The 18,505-nt window shown below is 54.2% G+C and overlaps 7 protein-coding genes across 7 annotated transcripts; 4 read left to right on the top strand and 3 right to left on the bottom strand.

The window, feature by feature from the left end:
* Positions 1-204: 204 nt before the first annotated feature.
* On the top strand, positions 205-1,543 carry BU25DRAFT_409343 (purine and uridine phosphorylase). The gene has a single exon (XM_033706031.1). The coding sequence runs from the start codon at positions 408-410 to the stop codon at positions 1,452-1,454; it is 1,047 nt and encodes a 348-aa protein (XP_033563658.1). The 5' UTR covers positions 205-407; the 3' UTR covers positions 1,455-1,543.
* Positions 1,544-2,920: 1,377 nt separating this feature from the next.
* On the top strand, positions 2,921-3,277 carry BU25DRAFT_296318 (uncharacterized protein; the record flags this gene model as incomplete). The annotated part of the gene is made up of 1 exon (XM_033701910.1): positions 2,921-3,277. A coding segment is annotated over one exon (357 nt), but the record flags the coding sequence as incomplete, so codon positions are not given.
* A 922-nt stretch (positions 3,278-4,199) lies between these two features.
* On the top strand, positions 4,200-5,370 carry BU25DRAFT_22352 (HAD-like protein). The gene has a single exon (XM_033701341.1). The coding sequence runs from the start codon at positions 4,610-4,612 to the stop codon at positions 5,333-5,335; it is 726 nt and encodes a 241-aa protein (XP_033563656.1). The 5' UTR covers positions 4,200-4,609; the 3' UTR covers positions 5,336-5,370.
* Positions 5,371-5,377: 7 nt separating this feature from the next.
* On the bottom strand, positions 5,378-9,016 carry BU25DRAFT_490022 (alpha/beta-hydrolase). Its single transcript, XM_033711469.1, has 2 exons — positions 8,597-9,016; positions 5,378-7,408 (listed from the first exon to the last, which is right to left on the bottom strand). The coding sequence occupies exons 1-2, from the start codon at positions 8,952-8,954 to the stop codon at positions 5,406-5,408; spliced, it is 2,361 nt and encodes a 786-aa protein (XP_033563655.1). The 5' UTR covers positions 8,955-9,016; the 3' UTR covers positions 5,378-5,405.
* Positions 9,017-10,545: 1,529 nt separating this feature from the next.
* Positions 10,546-11,772, bottom strand: BU25DRAFT_420301 (uncharacterized protein; the record flags this gene model as incomplete). Its single annotated transcript, XM_033708000.1, has 1 exon — positions 10,546-11,772. One exon carries the CDS (start codon positions 11,770-11,772, stop codon positions 10,546-10,548), a length of 1,227 nt encoding a protein of 408 aa, XP_033563654.1.
* A 2,348-nt stretch (positions 11,773-14,120) lies between these two features.
* On the top strand, positions 14,121-15,091 carry BU25DRAFT_364712 (PTPLA-domain-containing protein). Its single transcript, XM_033703798.1, has 4 exons — positions 14,121-14,424; positions 14,477-14,690; positions 14,738-14,877; positions 14,930-15,091. The coding sequence occupies exons 1-4, from the start codon at positions 14,184-14,186 to the stop codon at positions 15,001-15,003; spliced, it is 669 nt and encodes a 222-aa protein (XP_033563653.1). The 5' UTR covers positions 14,121-14,183; the 3' UTR covers positions 15,004-15,091.
* A 1,698-nt stretch (positions 15,092-16,789) lies between these two features.
* BU25DRAFT_409340 (uncharacterized protein) lies at positions 16,790-18,461 on the bottom strand. The gene is made up of 2 exons (XM_033706030.1): positions 17,891-18,461; positions 16,790-17,803 (listed from the first exon to the last, which is right to left on the bottom strand). The coding sequence occupies exons 1-2, from the start codon at positions 18,376-18,378 to the stop codon at positions 16,942-16,944; spliced, it is 1,350 nt and encodes a 449-aa protein (XP_033563652.1). The 5' UTR covers positions 18,379-18,461; the 3' UTR covers positions 16,790-16,941.
* Between the last annotated feature and the right edge of the window lie 44 nt (positions 18,462-18,505).

The following is an 18,505-nucleotide window of genomic DNA, read 5'->3' as shown; positions in this document are numbered from 1 at the left end:
GGTAGATATGGGCAAAGCAAAGCAATCTGTCGTTACCCGACGCCATGTCTACAGTGACCAGAGGTACCGGAGCGTCATCGAGGCTTTGGATTGGGTCTGCTGCTTAGTTCGACTGCGGCGTAGTGACACACCCCACATGAGCAATCAAGGAGCGGGCCGGTGCTACCGCCCCCACACGTCACCCGCGTCTGCAGCGGTATCCACTGGGCGTCAACTCGACAGCCCACCTCAGCCTGCCGGCCACCAGCTGACACATGCAGGCAGCCGAGTGCATGGCACGTTACAAAGCTGAGGAGCTGAAAAGCTGAAAGGCTGAAAGGCTGCCTAGCTCCCGTCTCATCATCTCCACACAGTCCATGACATCCTGACAACCTCAGTCTCTACTCCCCTTCTTGTGACGACCGAAAATGGCACGCCCGCTGCGTCGCGAAGACTACACGGTAGGATGGGTGTGCGCGCTGCCTGTCGAGCTGGCGGCAGCGCAGGAGATGCTCGACGAGGAGCACGACACGCCCCCATACGACGCCCACGACACGAACCTCTACACCTGCGGACGCGTCGGCGAACACAATGTCGTGGTCGCCTGTCTGCCTGAAGGGCAAACGGGCACCAACTCGGCTGCAGCGGTCGCTGTGCAGATGAAGTCGACCTTTCCGTCGACGAAAATTGGCCTGATGGTGGGCATTGGCGGCGGCGTTCCGAGCGAGGATGCAGACGTCCGGCTCGGAGACGTGGTGGTGAGCAAGCCGCACAAGACGCACGGCGGAGTGGTGCAGTACGACTCGGGCAAGGCTACGCCGAGCGGGTTCGAGCGCACGGGAGCGCTTAACACCCCGCCGATGGTGCTGCTAAACGCAGTCGCGAACCTGCGGGCCAAGCAGATGAGAGGGAGGGGCAGGCTGCTGGAGTACCTGTCCAAGCTCGACAGTTTGCCAGACTTTAGCCGTGAAGCTGCCGGCTCAGATACTCTTTTTGAGGCGGAGTACGACCACGTAGAAAGAGAAGCAACGTGCGGGAAGTGCAGCACAGAGCGCGCAGTTGCTCGGGAGGCACGGAGACACGAGGTGGTTGTGCACCATGGAACTATAGCGTCGGGCAACCAGGTAATGCGGAGCGCTGCCGAGAGAGACAGGGTCAGCGCAGAGCTGGGTGGGGTGCTGTGCTTCGAGATGGAGGCGGCGGGGCTGATGAACAGCTTCCCGTGTCTCGTCGTGCGCGGCATCTGCGACTACGCCGACTCGCACAAGAACAAGCGGTGGCAGGCGTACGCGGCGGGGACGGCAGCAGCGTACGCGAAGGAGGTGCTGTCGGCGATACCGCCAGCTGATGTAGCGAAGTTGCGCACTGCAGATGAGGTTGTGCAAAGTCATGGCAGCAAACAGCTCCAGATTGCCCCAGCAGGATATTACGATTATGGGCCAGTCATGGCTGGGAATGTATTGCAGGGTCAATAGATTAAGGGGGGAACAAACAGATGGAATTTCAGTTAGTTAGTCGAACGCGATTATGCATAGTATACAACTACATGATGTCACTGCACCGACACTATATTGTGCTGAGGGTGCGTCCCCAGAGATGCCTCTCCCAACAGCATGTTGCCAAGCGCTGCACCACCGGGCTGTGAATGCGCTACAAGGGCTGACAGTGTCCGGTGGTCACAATGAGTTCATCTTTGCGAGTAAAGATTCCTCTCGCCTGGATCGAGACGATGGCACATGCAACGCCGACTGGAAAGTGCCCCGCCGAACTAACACTCTCTTTACTGGTCGAACAGAACTGCTCGATCGTATCAAAGATGCTATGGGAGGCGAGTCTCAACACGACAGAGTGTTTGTCATTACAGGGCTCGGAGGTCTCGGAAGAGCGAGATTTGTCTGAAAATTGCCCATGAGACTCGAGAAGAGTAAGGACCAGCTTCTTTGCCGTCGGGTCGTAGCTAACGTTATTATTAGTTTCTGGGGGGTATTCTGGGTCGATGTCAGCAACCCCGACATCGCAAAGTCGGAGTTCGACGTTATTGCCGAAATGCTCAGGAAAAAAGTTGACGGTATTGGAGCCCGTAGACTGCTGGCGAACACCAGGAGGCGCCGCTTGCTCATCATAGACAATGCCGATACTCCAAGCTTCGACTACAACACATACTTCCTACCCGGTCTACAAGGATTCGTAATTCTGACCTCGCGATATGTGGAGTGCCAACATTTCAACACAGTTGGCTACGAAGCTTTGTCGGAGCTCGACCTGGAGAGCTGCAAAAGGCTTCTTCTCACAGCTTTGTGTATTCCAAGAAAGAGCTGGAAACCACAGGACATGGCTGCGGAGCAGGTCGTGCACTTGTTACAGTCACACACTCTTGCTCTTATTCAGGCGGGTACATGTGTAGCGAGAGTCTCATCGCGCTCGCAACTCTTGGATCTGCAGGACGCGCAAACGTAGAGCAGCCTCTACGGTCACATGTGCAGTCATAGGTAGATGAGAAGACGAAGAACCACCTGTTCTACTGTACGCAAAAGGACACAGAGGCGCTAGCTTGGTGCTTTAGCTGGATGCTTGTGCAGATGCGAGACGACTCACGGCTTGATTTGCTTCTCCAGGCCCTTTCCAAGACACTCAGCTTGATGTGGCTCAGCCACAGGCTCATTTTGTGCCACTTTATCATCTCCTGACTTAAGATTATTTTCATAGAGGCAAAACAAGGTCAGCGGTAGAGCTTACAGAGAAGGTTGTCGAACTTTGGCAAGCAGCGTTCGAAGCCAAACATCCAGGGCTGTTGGCAGCAGAGAATTTGCTGGTTCTTTCATATTTAAAAGATGGGTAGATCAAGATAGCCATGAAGCTGCTAGAATATAGGGTCAACTTTAGATCGGTGCTACCTGAGACTAACCTGGATCGGCTGCCATGCTGGCATGAACTTTCAAGAGCATACTTGTCTGATGAACAGGTGAAAGAGGCGGTAGAGATAATGGAGCGCGTGGTGGCAGTAGAAGATGAGGTGTTAGCGGCACATCACCCAGACAGACAGTCTTCACAGCATGTTCTTGCAGTGGCATACCCACAAGACGGACAGATGCAGAAGGCGATAAAGCTGCTAGAGCGTGTGGTCGAAGCGCAGGAGATGCTGGAGCCAGAGAATCTCTTACGACTGGTGTCGCAGCACGAGCTCGCAATAACGTACAAAGCAGACGGGCAGGCAAAGAAGGCGATCGAACTGCTCGAACATGTGGTTGCTGTCAAAACTGACTCTCTTCGAGATGACCATCCTTCGCGGCTGGTGTCAGTCGAAGCTCTGGCTGATATGTATGCCGAGCTAGCTTTCGAGTCAAACGAAGCATCATCCTCTGCGTCTTTCGAGAGCCCTATGATGGCTAGCTATGCTAATTTTGTCGTTGAGCAGTGCGACTAGATACGGCATACATTGCTCCCTCCTATTTATGTATATTAATAATGATTAAGCGCGGCTAGATGAAAGCTCAAAGTGTTCTGTTGAGAGTAACAAGAGAAAAGGTTTTCCTGTTAGCAAGAAGCTATACATGCAGAACTTTAGCGTGTCTGCACAGATTACCAATTTAGACACACCTTTTTGTGCTGTAAGACAACAGTGAAAGATAACGGCCCATCTAGGGTGACAGATCCCGCCTATGATTATGATATACGGTACATGATATACATTACGCGGTCACCCTTGCAACGCACTAGCACAGATGTGGAAGGTTCCCTGTTGCGTGAACCGTGCGATGAGAACAAAGCTGACATAGGACCGGAAACCGATTGTGCTCGCAACTGTACAGCATTCTGACACCAATATGTCCAACACTATCAAGGATATTGATGGGATGGCGTTGGACCTCGCGTCGCGTCGGTGTTAGTGACTATCGCCGACGCTTGACACGAAGTACTGCACATCAGTCGGGGCTCTCCTGCAACGTCACCACGACCTGGCACACCTTCATGTAGGGCTGCGAATAGTGTTTTGGAGCATGGGAAATGCTTTGGAGCCTGTCCAAACTACGTGCAGCGGACTGGGTGGATGGTGCAGTTACTGTACGTCTTCCCCCATATGAATGTGAGTATCACGTGATGCCCACAATCCAACAGCCAATGAGAGCACAGAGTGGGTCAGCCAGTCACATCTCACGCTTCAGCTGATGTGACGCGACCTCCAGCCGCGCACATCGGATTCGTTATTGCTGCTGGCGCAGCAACTACCGTAAAGGCCCTGTTCGATTCCCCCGTCTAAAACATGAATCATGCGACCCCCATGCGTCATTGTGATGCTACAATCACTTACTCGCACATGGCGTTTGCTTATCTACGCTTTCTTGCTTTATCAGCATACGAAACAGCTGTTTCCCTGCCGACATGGTTGCCTTTTCCGTCGCTTGAAGTAAGCATGCATCTCGAAAGGCGCAGTTACCCATATCCCGCAACGTCATTATCTAAAAGTGGGGCATGAGGAGCAACAGATGTGATGATCAATCAAGAATCAACGACATACAAAAGGCGTTTGGACTCTTACTGACCTCGAGCAAACAGTCCTCGCTTTCGATGAGAATCATCACTCTACACCAACAACCTATTGTACTACTCTAGTCACTATCCACCACCCACCATGTCCAAACTCACAGACTTCAAACTTCTCTCCTTCGACGTCTACGGCACACTCATAGACTGGGAGCGAGGCGCCCTGAATGCTCTCCAGCCGCTGCTAGAGAAAAGCAACAAGACTGATCTGGACCAAAAGCACATCCTCGAAGTCCTCCACGAAATCGAGCCCCTAATTGAGAAAGAGCATCCGGACTGGAAGTACTCGCAGGTCCTCACCGCCGTGCATCCGAAGCTGTGTGGGAGGCTAGGTTTGCAGGCGCCGAGCGAAGAGGAAAGCAAGAAGTTCGGCGCAAGTGTGGGAGGTTGGCCCGCGTTCCCGGATACCGTCGATGCGCTGAAGAGGTTGAGCAAAACGTACAAGCTTGTAGTTCTGTCGAACGTAGACAACGATTCTTTCGCCGCCGGAAACAAGAACGGACTTGAGGGCTTCAAGTTCGACGCCGTATACACCGCGCAGGACATCGGGAGTTACAAACCAGATTTCAAGAATTTTACGTACATGTTAAATCATGTGAAGGACGAGTTTGGGATTGAGAAGGAGCAGGTGCTGCAGACGGCGCAGAGTCAGTTCCACGATCACCATCCAGCGAAAGAGATGGGGATTAAGAGTGCTTGGATTTACAGGCCGAACGCGGTTATGGGGAATCGGAAGGATCCGGTGTGGACGTGGAAGTTTGATACGTTGGGAGATATGGCGGATGCGGTGGACAGGGAGTTGGCGGAGAAGTAGAGTATCAGGATCATGATCATGAAAATGCAATAGATTCGTTATATCGGACCAGCAATACTACGATCTGAGGTTACTTGTTCAACCGTTTGGCGCGAGCTTCGTCGCGCCACCAAGCGCACTGCTCAATTCTGATACCCTCCGCTTCCTCTTCCATCTTTGGCCCGCCCTGTTCTGGCGGATTGATGACTAAGTGATTCCCTGTAGTTCCACTATAGGTCTCCCATTTCGCTGCGCCCGCAACGGCATACGTATTCGGGTCACCGCTAACCACAAAGCTAGCATAATAACTACTGTAAATATCAGCAATCTCAGGGTACTGTGTACCCGCCTGGCCATTGAAGTAGCTAGCATCGCTCGCATGGGGAACACCGAGGTATGTAGGCGACCAATTAGGCGTGTTGAAGCGCGCCTTGTAAACTGGTGCGCCAGCGGCGGCGAGCCGCGAGGCGGTGTCTTGCACGGGGCAGATGTAGGAGTAATCACCGTAAGCAGCACTAATTCTTTGAAACTGCGGGCTAATGAAGTTGTTCGTTACGGGGAGGAAGGGGCTTTGGGCGCCGTAGGTAGTCGGGTCGGGATACAGGCGCTGCAGGTCCTCCAGGTCTTCGGCTGTCAGACCGGGGGCGAGGTTCTTCCAGAAGGCGACGAATTCGGCGTTGGTGCGTAGGTTTTGGGGCGCGAAGGAGCTGCCGTCGTCGGTTGCGGAGGAGATTAGTATAGGAATCTTGAAAAATGTGCCGTCTTCGCCGGAGGTGGAACCGCGCTTCTCGAGAAGCGGGCCGGGCGAGACAGGTTGCCAGGGCCAGGTGATGTTGTACTCAGAGTTTGAGTACATCGCGGACGAGATGAACTGGATGTCATCGACCTCGGCGTTGCGCAGGCATGCGAGGGCAGCATCGTTGGGTGTTGTTGGGCAGTTGACGTAGTCCATGAACTCGGCAAATTGTCGCTGATACAAGGGGTAGTCGACTCCAGGAAACGCGCGAGCTGTAGGTGAGCCAGAAGCCAGGATTGCTCTGCTGAAGAGCGGCTTGCCTGTGTCCTCGCCGTAGTTGTGGAAGAGATGGATGCCAACGGAGTGACCACCTGCGCTCAAACCGCCCAACGTGACCTGGTCCTTGTCACCACCAAAGTACTCAGCATACTTCTGCACGAACTCTAGCATCTGACGCTGGTCTCGCACGCCCAGGTTCAACCCGTCCTCCTCTTCCATGAGCTTGCTTGGAATGTTACCAAGAGCACCGAGTCGGTATTGTACCGTCACGACCATCAACGGTTGCTCACTCTTCGCTACGAATGCAGCGCCATCGAAACTCTTTCCGGTTCCACCAACAAATGCTCCGCCATGAAGGAAGACGAAGATGGGCAGCTTCTGGTCCATAGGTACTCCAGATGGCCGGAAGACGTTCAAGTTGAGACAGGCCTCTGACTGCAGCATTGACCCGTAGACATTCTGCCAGCATGCTGGCCCGTAAGCGGTCGCATCTTTGATACCCTCAAACGCCGCTGGCCAGGTGACAGGCTTGAATCGACCTTCGCCAACAGGCTGCGTCGAGTAGTCAACACCAAGCCACGCATCAACTGGTGTGCTGAATGTCGTTGTCTTGAGCAGGTTGGCGACGACGTGTGTGCCCTGGAATGTTCCATATCCGGGTAGCGTCACGACTAATTCTCCATCCGAGCCGTTTGTGGGTGTGTCTTTTAGTGGCCGCCCGAGTCCGGTAGAACCAAACACCCAGAACAACAGCGATGCTGTACCGAAAAACAACATGAGGACAAGAAACCTTCTCTTGAGCCGCCTGAATGGCCTGCCCTTCTGCATCGAGGCTTCACCTTCATTTAAGAGCGGCTCGTCCTGCGAGTCCGCCATGTGCGGTCCTCCACTGGGCCCGGCAAATCTGCGGAAGGCTGTAGGTGCAACAGCGTAAAGACGGTTCGGCACAATGATAAGGATGCCGTAACCGAGTAGCGCAACGTCGGATACTGCTGTCGCGATACGGTTCGGATGTGTGGTGTTCAGAGACTGGACGAATTGCGGGGATGGCTCGTGCAAGTGCAGAGCAAGTGCCCAGACTACATCATAGGCGGTTAGTAACCTGCCAAGATCAGTATGGATCGAATGCAACACACGCTCGGATATTTGCCTTGCATCGTGGCGCCTTGTTCGTACCCATGGGGTTGACAACGAAGACGAACGGCAGATGACTCGGATTCACTTCAATCACCGCCGTTTGCCCGCATCAAGTTGCCATCGAGAAATCTTCGACTTGAGCCTCAGTGCTTGTAGACTCGCGACTCATTGTTACTCCACATCGGGGGTGCCAAGGGCTTGGTCCGATGGCAGTATGATCATAACAAAGTCATTATTCACGGATGCATGCCTTTGTTACGAGTCGCGCTCTTGTTTATATCTCAGGGACGTCGTGGAATGGGTGCAACCATGTGGAGGAACGCCAGCGAGTTGATTGTGCAACGAAGAGCACGCGATCACTAGCCGAGGCACAGGTTGCTGATGGAGGTTGGAAAGCTGCAGAAAAAGCAGGGTAAAGTTGAGTATGACTGTGCGGGGACGAGTAGTCTTTTGCTCTTCTGCATATGATCTGGTGATTCATGGCTGCAGCGACGTGCGAAAGGCTAGCGTAGAACATGGCAGCCAAGGGAAGACGACGCAATTTACGTAAAGAATCTCGAGGCCACAATGGTGAGTGAAGTGATTTCGAGCAATGGAGAAATGACATTGCTGACTTATCTGGCCCATCTCAATGCTCTGGGCAGGAGCAGCCGTGTGCCTTCGACACCGAGCCAAGACTGAATGATCTCGGAGCTCAGCAGACCAGCTGGGTTCTCAGCGCTGTGGTTGGCCATGAAGCGGTAGATAAAGGTGTACGCGGCGGCCTGCACGATTATACCTGAGAGGGGGGTTAAAGAAGTTGGGGTTGTTGCGGATCTGGGTATCGAAGCGGTCGGAACGGAAGGCTGTGAGGGAGTCAAGAGTGACTTGACCACCGGCCAAGTGATTGATCAGATCCTAGTACTGGGCTGTTACTGTCTTGTAGGTGTTGCTCGCCTCGTACGGGTCCAGCCGTGTAAGAGAGACATCGCCTTCGTACCCGTTGTGCGAGCCAATAAGATTGTTGCACAAGATGCCTGTCGGGCCACCCTATGGAAGGGAAGGAGTTCTACCTATGGAGCAGGCTGTGAGGTCACCGTCAATTGTAGCTCCAAGCACTGAAAGGAACAGTGATAGCTGAGGTCCCATACCGACAACCTTTACGGTTGCATCGATGTATTGTTGGACTGTTGCATACCCGCTGTGTGGGATGAAGTCTATGAGATCTCGGTGAAAGATCAGTGCAATGAGGCGGTTGTACTCATTGTGGTTTGCAAAGGCATTGAGACCCGGGCAAGGTCCTCTGAGGTCTCCAGAACCTGGAGGTACATACTCGTGCCCATTGCCGGGACCGACATCGATCAATTGATTCTGCGCATTGAACGTGTTGATGGGTTCGAAAAGCGCTGTAGCTGCGTCCGCACCCACCTGACGAGCATCAAGCATTTTGGCCAACTCTTTGCCACGAGCCTCGAGCGCAGGGTCGGCGGCTGCTGCTTCGTACATCATGGCAGGGAATGCATGAGCAAAGGGTGCCAGACCGGCCACGAACAGCTGTGATGTGATCTTCAAGGTGGCAGAATGGAAATTTGGATCCTGATGTTCAAAGAAGCGTGGTAGACGGCCGCAGCAGCCCTCTTGTCTATACACCTACCTTCTCGAAGTAATGGGTCACGCTTACCTGGTGCTTTCTGTTCATCTCCGGTTCGTTTTCCGCTCGGCGCAACTCTCAGTGGTCGATATTGTAGTTGGTGATCTCGATGATAGACAGCATCGTAGGATACCCAATTAGCGTACCTGGAAGAATGGTGATTTACGGCAACATCCATCTTGCATCCAACGTTGTAATGATCACTCTGCTCTTCCAACTCTAAAAGCAAATACTTTTGGACAGCGAGTCAAGTCGAAGATTATCAACATGTCTTAAAGTGCCGCAGCACCGCGGTCGTCCATACTCAAGGTCTTTATCCCCGCATATTGGACCTGCACTAGTACGGAGCGTCTCCGGGAGTGACCATCCGTGAGCACCTCGTGGGATTGGCGTGAAGATCATCCGCTCTCATTTCCTCTTACGGGCAGGATTTGAATATCTCCAGGTTGACTTGTACCTAGATTTTTAAACCCCTGATCACTTAGCGTAGCGGAGTAAATCATACGAAGCATGCCTGTATGTATTGGCTCGCAGCAACATGACGTCGCGTGGTCAGCAGCATGGCCTTTGCGCCATTTGCGATTGGTTGGTTAGTAGCCTTGAGCGAATAATGGATCAAAAGAAGCAATCCGCTGTAGTGGTGAGGGTGTAGACTCGCTTTTGAGTTTGTCCCGAATCCAGGTATACAGATGCTTAAATCGGAGGTAGGTGCGAGGCAACGTCGCCGACCTGGTGTACCTGATCCATTCGTTCTGTAGCAGATACCGGATGATGATTGCTGCGAAAGTCGATGGTTTGTAGGAAGATTCTGAGTCCCAGAGATGCAGATGTTGGTGGTTGGCATTTGCGGTCGCACAGACCAAGGTCCCACGTTTGCCGGCAGCCCACTTTCCTCTTTGTCACATTCACACCACGTCAGCGGCGCGAGTATCAACATCTTGCGCAGACTGAGCACGACATCGTCACCTTTCACGTAGTCTTTACAACCATGCTCAACTTGTAGTTCAACTTATTCTGTTCCCGCTATTGCGCGATATATCTCGGCGCTCTTGAGGGTATCTTGAACGCATCCAAGTATTCAGCAACTCCAACCCATGATGTCTAATGACCAACCCTTTCGTTACCATTAGTGTCACAACCAAAGTAAAGCCACTGCATGGAGCCTGAAGTTCCTCGCTATACGGTCCCACGCTCAAGAGACTGACTTCTGTGGCGTGAGTGAACTCGCTGTGGAGGCAGTCAGAGTAGGTCTTGGGCGTTCAATACCATTGTCATTCACGTACACCTGAAGGAGAGAAAGCTAGACATATTGTGCTCGTTGATTTTGGCTAAGCAAACCTTCTACTTGACCCACCTACTCTTCGGCCTTTCTTTCCTGCGCAAGCTCCTTCGGTCTGTTCCAATGAACTACCGCCGCAATCATCTCAACTACTCTTCATCCATAGAGCTCTAAGCCCGTCTGGCTGCGCCTCGAATCTCGAAAGCACGCTTCTCCGCACTGTCGCTGCTACTGCCATCAGAAGAACCTTCGTTTGTGTCACTGGAGCTACTGCTAGACCCAGAGTCACTGCTGTCGCCGCTGCTGCCATTGCTCGAGGACTCATCGTCATCATCTCCAGAGCTGGACTGGCTTCCACTGCTACCCGAGCTAGATCCACCCTTTCCTTTGCCTGAAGACGAGGAGCTGCTGCCAGAGCTTTTGCCTCCGCTGCCGGAAGAAGAGCTGTTGTCGCTGCCGGAAGAAGAGCTGTTGTCGCTGCCGGAAGAAGAGCTGTTGTCGCTGCCGGAAGAAGAGCTACTATTGTTGTTTCCGCCCGAAGAAGTCTCGCCGTCTGAAGAGGATGAGCCGTTGCTGTTGTTCGAGGAAGAGCTGCCGTCGCTACTGGAAGAGTTATCATCATTTCCAGAAGATGACTGGCTGCTATCGTTGCCCGAGCTGGAGCTGCTCCCGCCTTTTCCACTCTTTCCTGAGGAAGATTGGCCTCCACCGCTACTAGAGCTAGACTGGCCGCTCCCCTTGCTAGACGAGGAACTGGTGCTCGAGCCGGAGTCATTCGAAGAATCGCTGCTGCTGCTGCTTCCGCTGCTGTTGGAGTTACTTCCGCTGCTGCTGCTATCGCTCCCTGAGCTGCTTGAGCTTCCGCCCGAACCCTTGGAGCTCCCACTCGAGCTGCTAGAGCCGCTCGAACCACTCGAACCCTTGCCTCCGTGGCCCTTGTGACCGGAGCTGCTGCCAGAGCCTTTGCCTCCGCTACTGCTGCCACTGCTGCCAGAGCCTTTGCCTCCGCTGCTGCTGCCACCGCTGCTGCTGCCACCGCTGCTGCTGCCACTGCTGTTGCTGCCACTTTGGCCACCAGATCCGCCCGAGCTGGATGAATCGTCGCCGCCGTTGCTGCTGTCTTCACCGTCATCGCTGCCGCTCGACTCGTCTCCGCTATCACTACCTCCAGAGTTGCCACCACCATTGCCACCTTGGCCGCCTTCGGTTTCGTTTCCACCCGCTCGCTTCCACTGCAGACCTTCGGCGAGCGCAGCAATGTCCAGTCCGGGAGCTCTGGTCAGGTCGCGTACAGTCGGTGCACGAAGCTCGGCTCGCTGGTCCAAGGTCACAGGACCAGCTGCGACGGATGCAAGGAGTCCGAAGAAGACGGTGGCGGTTGCGGTCGTGAAGTGCATGATGAATGTTCAGTTGGAAAGGGTGTGTATGAAAATGGGAACAGTCCGGCTGATTGGTTGAAGGTAGGAAGAGTCGAAGTCGCAGACTGTTGCTGACAGAGGAGATGATGGAGCTGATGATGATAGTAGGAGTGACGCCGGGCGACATATTTATACTCCTCCACCGTACGGGAATTGCAGTCATCCTACAGTTCTGCACTCTATCACGAACTGCCAGAAATGGGACCTTCCGGCATCGACGCTGAACCAAAGGTTCGTGCTCATCTATCTCGAAAGCTTCGATCTCTTCGACGCATACTAAGCTTTCTCTGCGGTAACTCCATTGGTACAAACATAGCACAAGCGCAGAGACGATCGAGCCAAGTACATGGGGCCAGGCACTATACGTGATCTATCAGTTACGGAGAATACGCGTCCGAAAAGTTTAGTGGGGCAGACCTATCAAGATGAGGCCCCACCATCGTGTCAAACACTGTAATCGTTCATGCAAGTCAGCTGTCATGATTCAGACCCGCCTTTCGTCGTTGTTTCAAACAAGCACGGACCTCTCCAGCCACAAGTAGGTAGAGCTGTCGCGATCGTAGCGCATGTTTCAGTCGTACGTGGCAACGTAGTTGACAAACGGAGGTCCTAAGCCGCAGTCGGTTTAATCACAAGATGAGGTCGCCACTCTCTTCGTTTCTCTGTGATTTCTGTGGTACGTTGGTCCGTTGAGTCCGGCAGAATAACGCTTCATTCTTCTTGTCTCGTCGGCTGTGTGCTTTGTTTGTCGAGCGCGAGCAATCAAGCAATCATTGTGATGTGTGACTGGAGGAGATAAAGACATCTACAGATCAGACAAAGATCTGAACACCGAACTTCTCAGACCGAACGCCACCACTAGCTCTAATGAAAGCAGCGGTGCTCATTGTGATCTCGTTCCTGGCTGTTGAAAGGGGTTCAAAAGCCGACGTACGATATATTGCGTAAACTTCGTCAGCTTACTTTACTTCTGCGAATGTTCAAACCCATTTCATTTGCATAGTCTATACGTCCGAACACACGCACTGTTCCGCCTACGAGATAACCGGAGGCACTACATTGGAGATGAATGTAGTGAATCTCAGCCTCCACAGAGATGAAGAGGAAGATCTGATTGATTACGATGACTCTGATGTCGAGATTGAGGCTGGCGACAACAAGAACGATTCAACCGCTAAAGCAAACGATGACCTCTAGCTCGACGTCTACTCGAACGATACAACACAGCCTGAGAAGTTAGTCCAGGAAGGTAGCCCCAGCGATCGGAATCAAGAGCAAGAGCAGGAACATGAGGCGGACGCGGGCATGCCCACATCCATCGCAACAAAGACACCACAAGCCACTGCCTTAATCAAGAGTCTACAAGATCTGCTTACCGATTCCGCTTTTCGAACATCCCTGGGCCTGGATAGAAATGCTAGCCCGAACAGATCAATGGTTCGAAGGCTGTAACCCAAACACCTACTCTCGTTGAGAAACCAAGCGTTCCCGCTCCATCAGCAACCGGCACAATTACGCCCCGAAAGCAGCAAGCAGCGGGACGCAGGCGCGGTCGGGGAACTGAAGACGGGATCGGAGACAGGCTCCATAAGGTTCAACATGTACAAAGGAACTCTCACAGCGAGCAAGCCCAGTCAGGCAGCCCAGAAACGGTCGTAGAGGCAGTGGTCAAGACCGGCGTGGAAACCACGGGCGCGATGGAAACAGAAGGAAGGGTGAGTTACCGTCCGTTTGCTGGAAGGCAGCATGCCGGTAGGGAGGAAGGGGTCGCTGAGTAGTCGTATGACGCGTGACTGAATCGTAAAGTTGCTCCGTAGCTAGGCTGCAAACCAGGTAGCACGTTTCTAATTACTTGTCAAATTATAATCACATGTTGGCTTCTGAGTATCTCAAGAACTCTCAATGTCCCCCTTCCCAACCCCGTGGTTGATCGCCACTGGCGTGTCCCTAGCGCGTTGTTGTCGCGTCACAGCGGTTGACTTTCATCATTGCATCACCATCGAGCACTAGCTCTAATCAACATCTTGACCGTGGTGATAACGGCAGGTTGTTTTGCAACCTTCAATAATTCCTGTCACTCTAGTCCGACAGATGTTTGGAGCAGCTCTTGCGCCACCGGACACGTATCAATAAGGGTTTCACGATCGTACCCAACAGCTGACGAAACTCGGGGCTCAACACCGTCGAGACCATGATGTGGTGTTCAGCTAAAAATGTCTTTGACTCTGAGCTCGAGGCAATCGTCAGAAGGATACAGATAAGCGAAGGAGCTCTAGCCTCGGTACATGTGCCAGTTTCGACCTGACTCCGTCAAATCACCAAGACTTCGAATTTTCATCATCCACGTTGCTTCTGACATTGATTGTCGACCGCATTCGAGAGGAGTAGAAATGGCTCCCAATGGGAATCCTTCTCGTACCGATACGAAAAGCACCATAGCATCATGGTCACAGCCCCGCATACTCTACTTGACATTCTACAACCTTCTCTTTGCTGCGTTATGGGCTTCAATTGGCATCAGTGCAGTCGACCATGCTTCCAGGGGGAAGTATGTGTTGTTCGAAGTCGTTGAGCCTCGAGCGCGATGGGTTCAGACCCTCACCCTGGTCGAAGTCGTACACGCGGCAGTCGGTAGGATGGCCCGCGAAATAGATCCCTCTGATCTTTGCTGAACCTGATGCAGGCATCATCAAGTCTCCCGTCAGTACCACAGCTATACAGGTCTTCACGCGTGTCATTCAAGTCTGGATGATCTGGTACAACTTTCCCGCAAGTACAGCCGCTTCTAGCGCCTTCTTCATCCTGGTGCTCGCATGGTCAATCGCGGATTCGATTCGTTACCTGTACCTTACCCTGAACCTCCATGGGAAAGCGCCGCAAGCCCTTGTTTGGCTGAGGTACGTTTAGTCTGCGAGCTGGCTACAAGATGAACTGACAATCCCAGGTACACCATGTTCTATCCTTTGTACCCAATCGGCATCGGTGCGGAGTGGTGGCTGATGTACAAAAGCATCGGACCTGTGGGAAAAATCAGCCCTCTGCTTCCACCGGTCTTTTACTTCTTGTTGGCGTTGTATGCACCGGGTACGTCAGGCCCTGATACCCTTGCGCTCGCACAGCTGACTCAAGGCAACAGGGGCGTATACAATGTTCACATACATGGTCAAGCAGAGAAAAAAGACTCTAGGAAAGAGCCAGAAAACTGCCTGAGTTCTCGGTCTAGCCACCAACTGTCGCCACCATATGGGTCAAGCTCCTACATTTCGTACGCGGTCACGACGGTTTCAGCGGAGTACATGTGTTCTACAGCATCGGCTCTATTGTTTCCAACTCTTAGAAAAATTCTGCAACCTCTGCGTGGTGTTACGCCTTAACTCTGCCAAACGACCCCATTTCTATTGGGACCAATGTCATCACCCCTCACCAACCGTTTGTTCCTGGTAATCACACCCTTTGTACATGCCACCACAGTCCTTTCAGACCATACAAAACCTGACTCCATGGCCCAGGAAGTTGCCAAGATTAGCAAACTCTTCCATCAGGATCCAGTTCCTGTGGATCCACACCTTGAGCACTCTGAAGGACGCTTGATGGGGTTGATAGTCTGGTGAGTATGGTGGAAGTTGCTCCACACGCACACCTCTGGCGCCGCAGATGGCACAAAGGCGAGGGATGTTATGCTGTGTGGCATTGGCGAAGACGAATAGGACAGACAGTCTACTGTCGACTTCATCGAGAATCATTTTGGTATCTTGTCACGGTGGTCCATAGACAAAGATTGGGCCCTTGTAGCTGTCGATGGTGACAAGAACCACAACCTTGCTGCCTTGCTAGCTGTAGACCGACAAGGCTTAAGCACCAAGCATCCGACGACATACAAGTCCGCAAGTGGACTTGTACTAACGCACACAAGTTCAAGTGGGAAGACGACTGGTACTATGCTCGGTACGCTATCCGATCATCGGCTTCCGTACGGCACGTCCTTCCAGGAAGTGTCCTCCGCCAGGCCCGATGGCCGTCTCGCAGATGGCGACTGTGGCTCAGCCGTGACCAACGCAGGCTCTGGCGAGCTGTACGGCCACATAGTTGCTGGTTGTCGAACGACAAGGTTCGCCTATGTCATGGCAGCACACCACGGTCTTTCCAGACCTCAACGATAGTGCTGTGCCGGGTGTAGGCACGACCGAAGCGTTAGGACGTGAAATTCCCGATGGAGAGGTCCCTGCTGGCCCCCCAACGTCTATTGGATGAGAGTCGTTCCATTTCGACTGCCTTGAGAATGCCGTCAGGAGGAAGCTTGAAATTCAATGGCTATGTGGAAGTGTGCCTATTGATCATCCGCTGGGAGTCAGCGATTGGCTGCTATGGCCGGCAGCACGATGCAGAGGCACGTCCTTTGAGACAAGATAGAGCGATGTGTATTGAAGAACCACAGACCGAGCGGTTGAGGCGTGTTTTCAGCGATGAGTTCAAGTTCAAATGCGACGGAGTCATATTGTCGTCGAGAGACAGACCCGCAGAGCCCATTGAACACGGCTGTCGCCAGGCATGTGTCAAGCATGGCGCTGGGAACAAGCTTCTCGTTGTATACTACACTGACCATGGGTTGAACGCACGAGATGCTCGAAACACACGACCAACAAAGGTGCGGCAAGTCGACAACGGGAAGCGACTCGCCGTAGCTGCTAATACCGTGACAGCACTCCCAAGATACGGTGGTCACCTCAAGGTACGCCGCTATCTTGCGTTTCCGTGCGCTAGCAGCCCGCATGGCTTAGGGCACGCTCGTTCGGTGACCCCATCCTCCAGCGAAATCTTACCAGACTTCGATGGGTCGTCTGCGCACCAGAAAAGAAGCGGAAGACGTCGAGCTCGGCCTACCATGGCACTCGCACACGACTCAGTCACACGGCAAGCCTCTCCCTGACTGATCAGTGGAGTGGCAGAGCCAGCACTGTGTCGAGAGATACACGGGGTTTGGAAAGGTGGGTGCGCGAGCAGCGCAGTAGGAACGACGCATGAACGAGAGGAAAACGGAGCAGCATCATGGCGGCAAGCGCAGCCAGTGTCAGTAAACATGGTGTATCAATACAACCTAAGGCTACAACCCATAACCACCCGTCTCCCCACTCTGCATTACCACACGCCTCAGATATAAGACACCTTGACACCCATTCCGACCGTGCGCCTAACCTTATCGACTGCTTGCCGGGCCAGCCTCATGATGCGCTCCCTCAGATCTCGCTTCCCAAATGCCAGCCCAAAGGCTATTAGGAACAGCAACGTCCTCAGGAACGACAGAGGATTACTCGTCATCTGCTTTGCCGAGCCCGCTACAGCCTTTTGTATGGCAGCAAACAAGCCTCCCACACGATTGTACAGGCCTGGCGGCGGCGGCGGCGGCGTGCCCGGTTTCTTCGCCGGCGTCCTGCGCGTGCCACTCGACTGGCTACTCGTGGGCGTCGGCTTCGGCTGCCTCAGCCTCTCATCCACTCTGTTGCGCTCAGCCTCTCCTCTTGGCTGCCGCCTGCTCTCCTCCTCCGTCCTCCTCCGCTCATCCTCCTGGCGCGCCTGGTCCAGCCTCCTCGCCTCGCTCTCCCTCTCCCTCTCCCTCCGCCGCTCCTCGAGCTGCTCGTGCTGCTGCTGCCTCAGCTTCTCCTCGCGCTTCTCGGCGTCCTCTTTCTCCTCCCTCAGCGAGTGCAGGGCGAGCAGGAAAGCTTCCTTGCGCTCGTCGTCGAGGACTTCGGACATGCTGACGAACTCGCGGGCGCAGTCCCACTCGTCGTTGCGCGGCAGGACGTGCAGGGTGTACAGCTCGAGCAGCTTGATGCGCGTGTTCAGGTCCCGCGGGGTGTCGGTGCCGGGGTGGGATTTGCGGCGCTGCACGCGCGAGGGGGACGAGAGGTGGGAGCTGAAGTCGAAGGTGGGGTGGGCTGTGGCCGAGAGGTAGCTTTCGAGCTTGGACTGGTTGAGGTGCTGCGAGGGGGAGTGCGTGAGGAGGAGGGTGGATCTGTGGTGACATGTTAGCTGTGCAGATGGTGGCAGCGGGGGTAGCGGGGGTAGCGGGGGTAGCGGTGGTAGCAGTGCAAGGACATACAAGTTGACGACGACGTCGGCGTCGACGTCGCCCTCGACGCCGGCATACCCGTCGCGCACGACCTCGTCCCAGACGCTGCCGTCGCGGCACTTGGAGACCAGTTGCTTCCAGCGCGCGCTGCCAAACGCGTGCTTGCCCTCCTCGGCGCCGAGCTCGACGACGCTGTTGAGGAAGGTCAGGTAGAAGCTCCACACCTTGACCCGCGTGCCCCGCGAGGCGGTCGCGACAGGCGCATAGGCCGCCTGCAGGTCGCCGTTGCTGTCGGGGAGGCTGTCGGGGAGGCTGTCGTGGAGGCTGTCGTGCGGCGGGGCGGTGATGATGGGCTCGATGGTCGACAGGGCCTCGGGCAGGCGTCGCGTGAGGAACAGCTGCGCGGCCTGGCGGTACGCTTTGGCGATCTGCGACGACTGCTGCCGCGACGCCGACAGCGAGCTGATGGACGACCGGAGGTACCGCGACCCGCTGATGTCTTCGTAGAGCGCGGCCATCCTCGTCTCGCTCTTCTCTTGGCTTCCTATCGCTATGTGTGTCGCGGTGTCACAAGCCCATCGCTCGGAGTGATGAGGTGTCGACGGCCCAGCACTCCTGCCTCCGCCTGTCACAAACACCCGAGCG

This window comes from Macroventuria anomochaeta, assembly GCF_010093625.1.
Source record: "Macroventuria anomochaeta strain CBS 525.71 unplaced genomic scaffold BU25scaffold_10, whole genome shotgun sequence".
In the NCBI taxonomy this organism is placed as follows: Eukaryota; Fungi; Ascomycota; class Dothideomycetes; order Pleosporales; family Didymellaceae; genus Macroventuria; species Macroventuria anomochaeta.
This window is presented reverse-complemented; position numbering and strand designations above follow the sequence as displayed.

Coding starts and splice junctions, on each gene's coding strand:
- BU25DRAFT_409343 (XM_033706031.1), top strand. CDS start 408: ATGGCACGCCCGCTGCGTCGCGAAGACTACACGGTAGGATGGGTGTGC.
- BU25DRAFT_22352 (XM_033701341.1), top strand. CDS start 4,610: ATGTCCAAACTCACAGACTTCAAACTTCTCTCCTTCGACGTCTACGGC.
- BU25DRAFT_490022 (XM_033711469.1), bottom strand. CDS start 8,954: ATGATGTACGAAGCAGCAGCCGCCGACCCTGCGCTCGAGGCTCGTGGC. Junction 7,409..8,596: donor TGCAACCGTAAAGGTTGTCG/GTATGGGACCTC, acceptor CCTATGATGTAG/TCTGGGCACTTGCTCTGCAC.
- BU25DRAFT_364712 (XM_033703798.1), top strand. CDS start 14,184: ATGGCTCCCAATGGGAATCCTTCTCGTACCGATACGAAAAGCACCATA. Junction 14,425..14,476: donor AGTCGTACACGCGGCAGTCG/GTAGGATGGCCC, acceptor AACCTGATGCAG/GCATCATCAAGTCTCCCGTC. Junction 14,878..14,929: donor GTTGGCGTTGTATGCACCGG/GTACGTCAGGCC, acceptor TCAAGGCAACAG/GGGCGTATACAATGTTCACA.
- BU25DRAFT_409340 (XM_033706030.1), bottom strand. CDS start 18,378: ATGGCCGCGCTCTACGAAGACATCAGCGGGTCGCGGTACCTCCGGTCG. Junction 17,804..17,890: donor GCCGACGTCGTCGTCAACTT/GTATGTCCTTGC, acceptor ATGTCACCACAG/ATCCACCCTCCTCCTCACGC.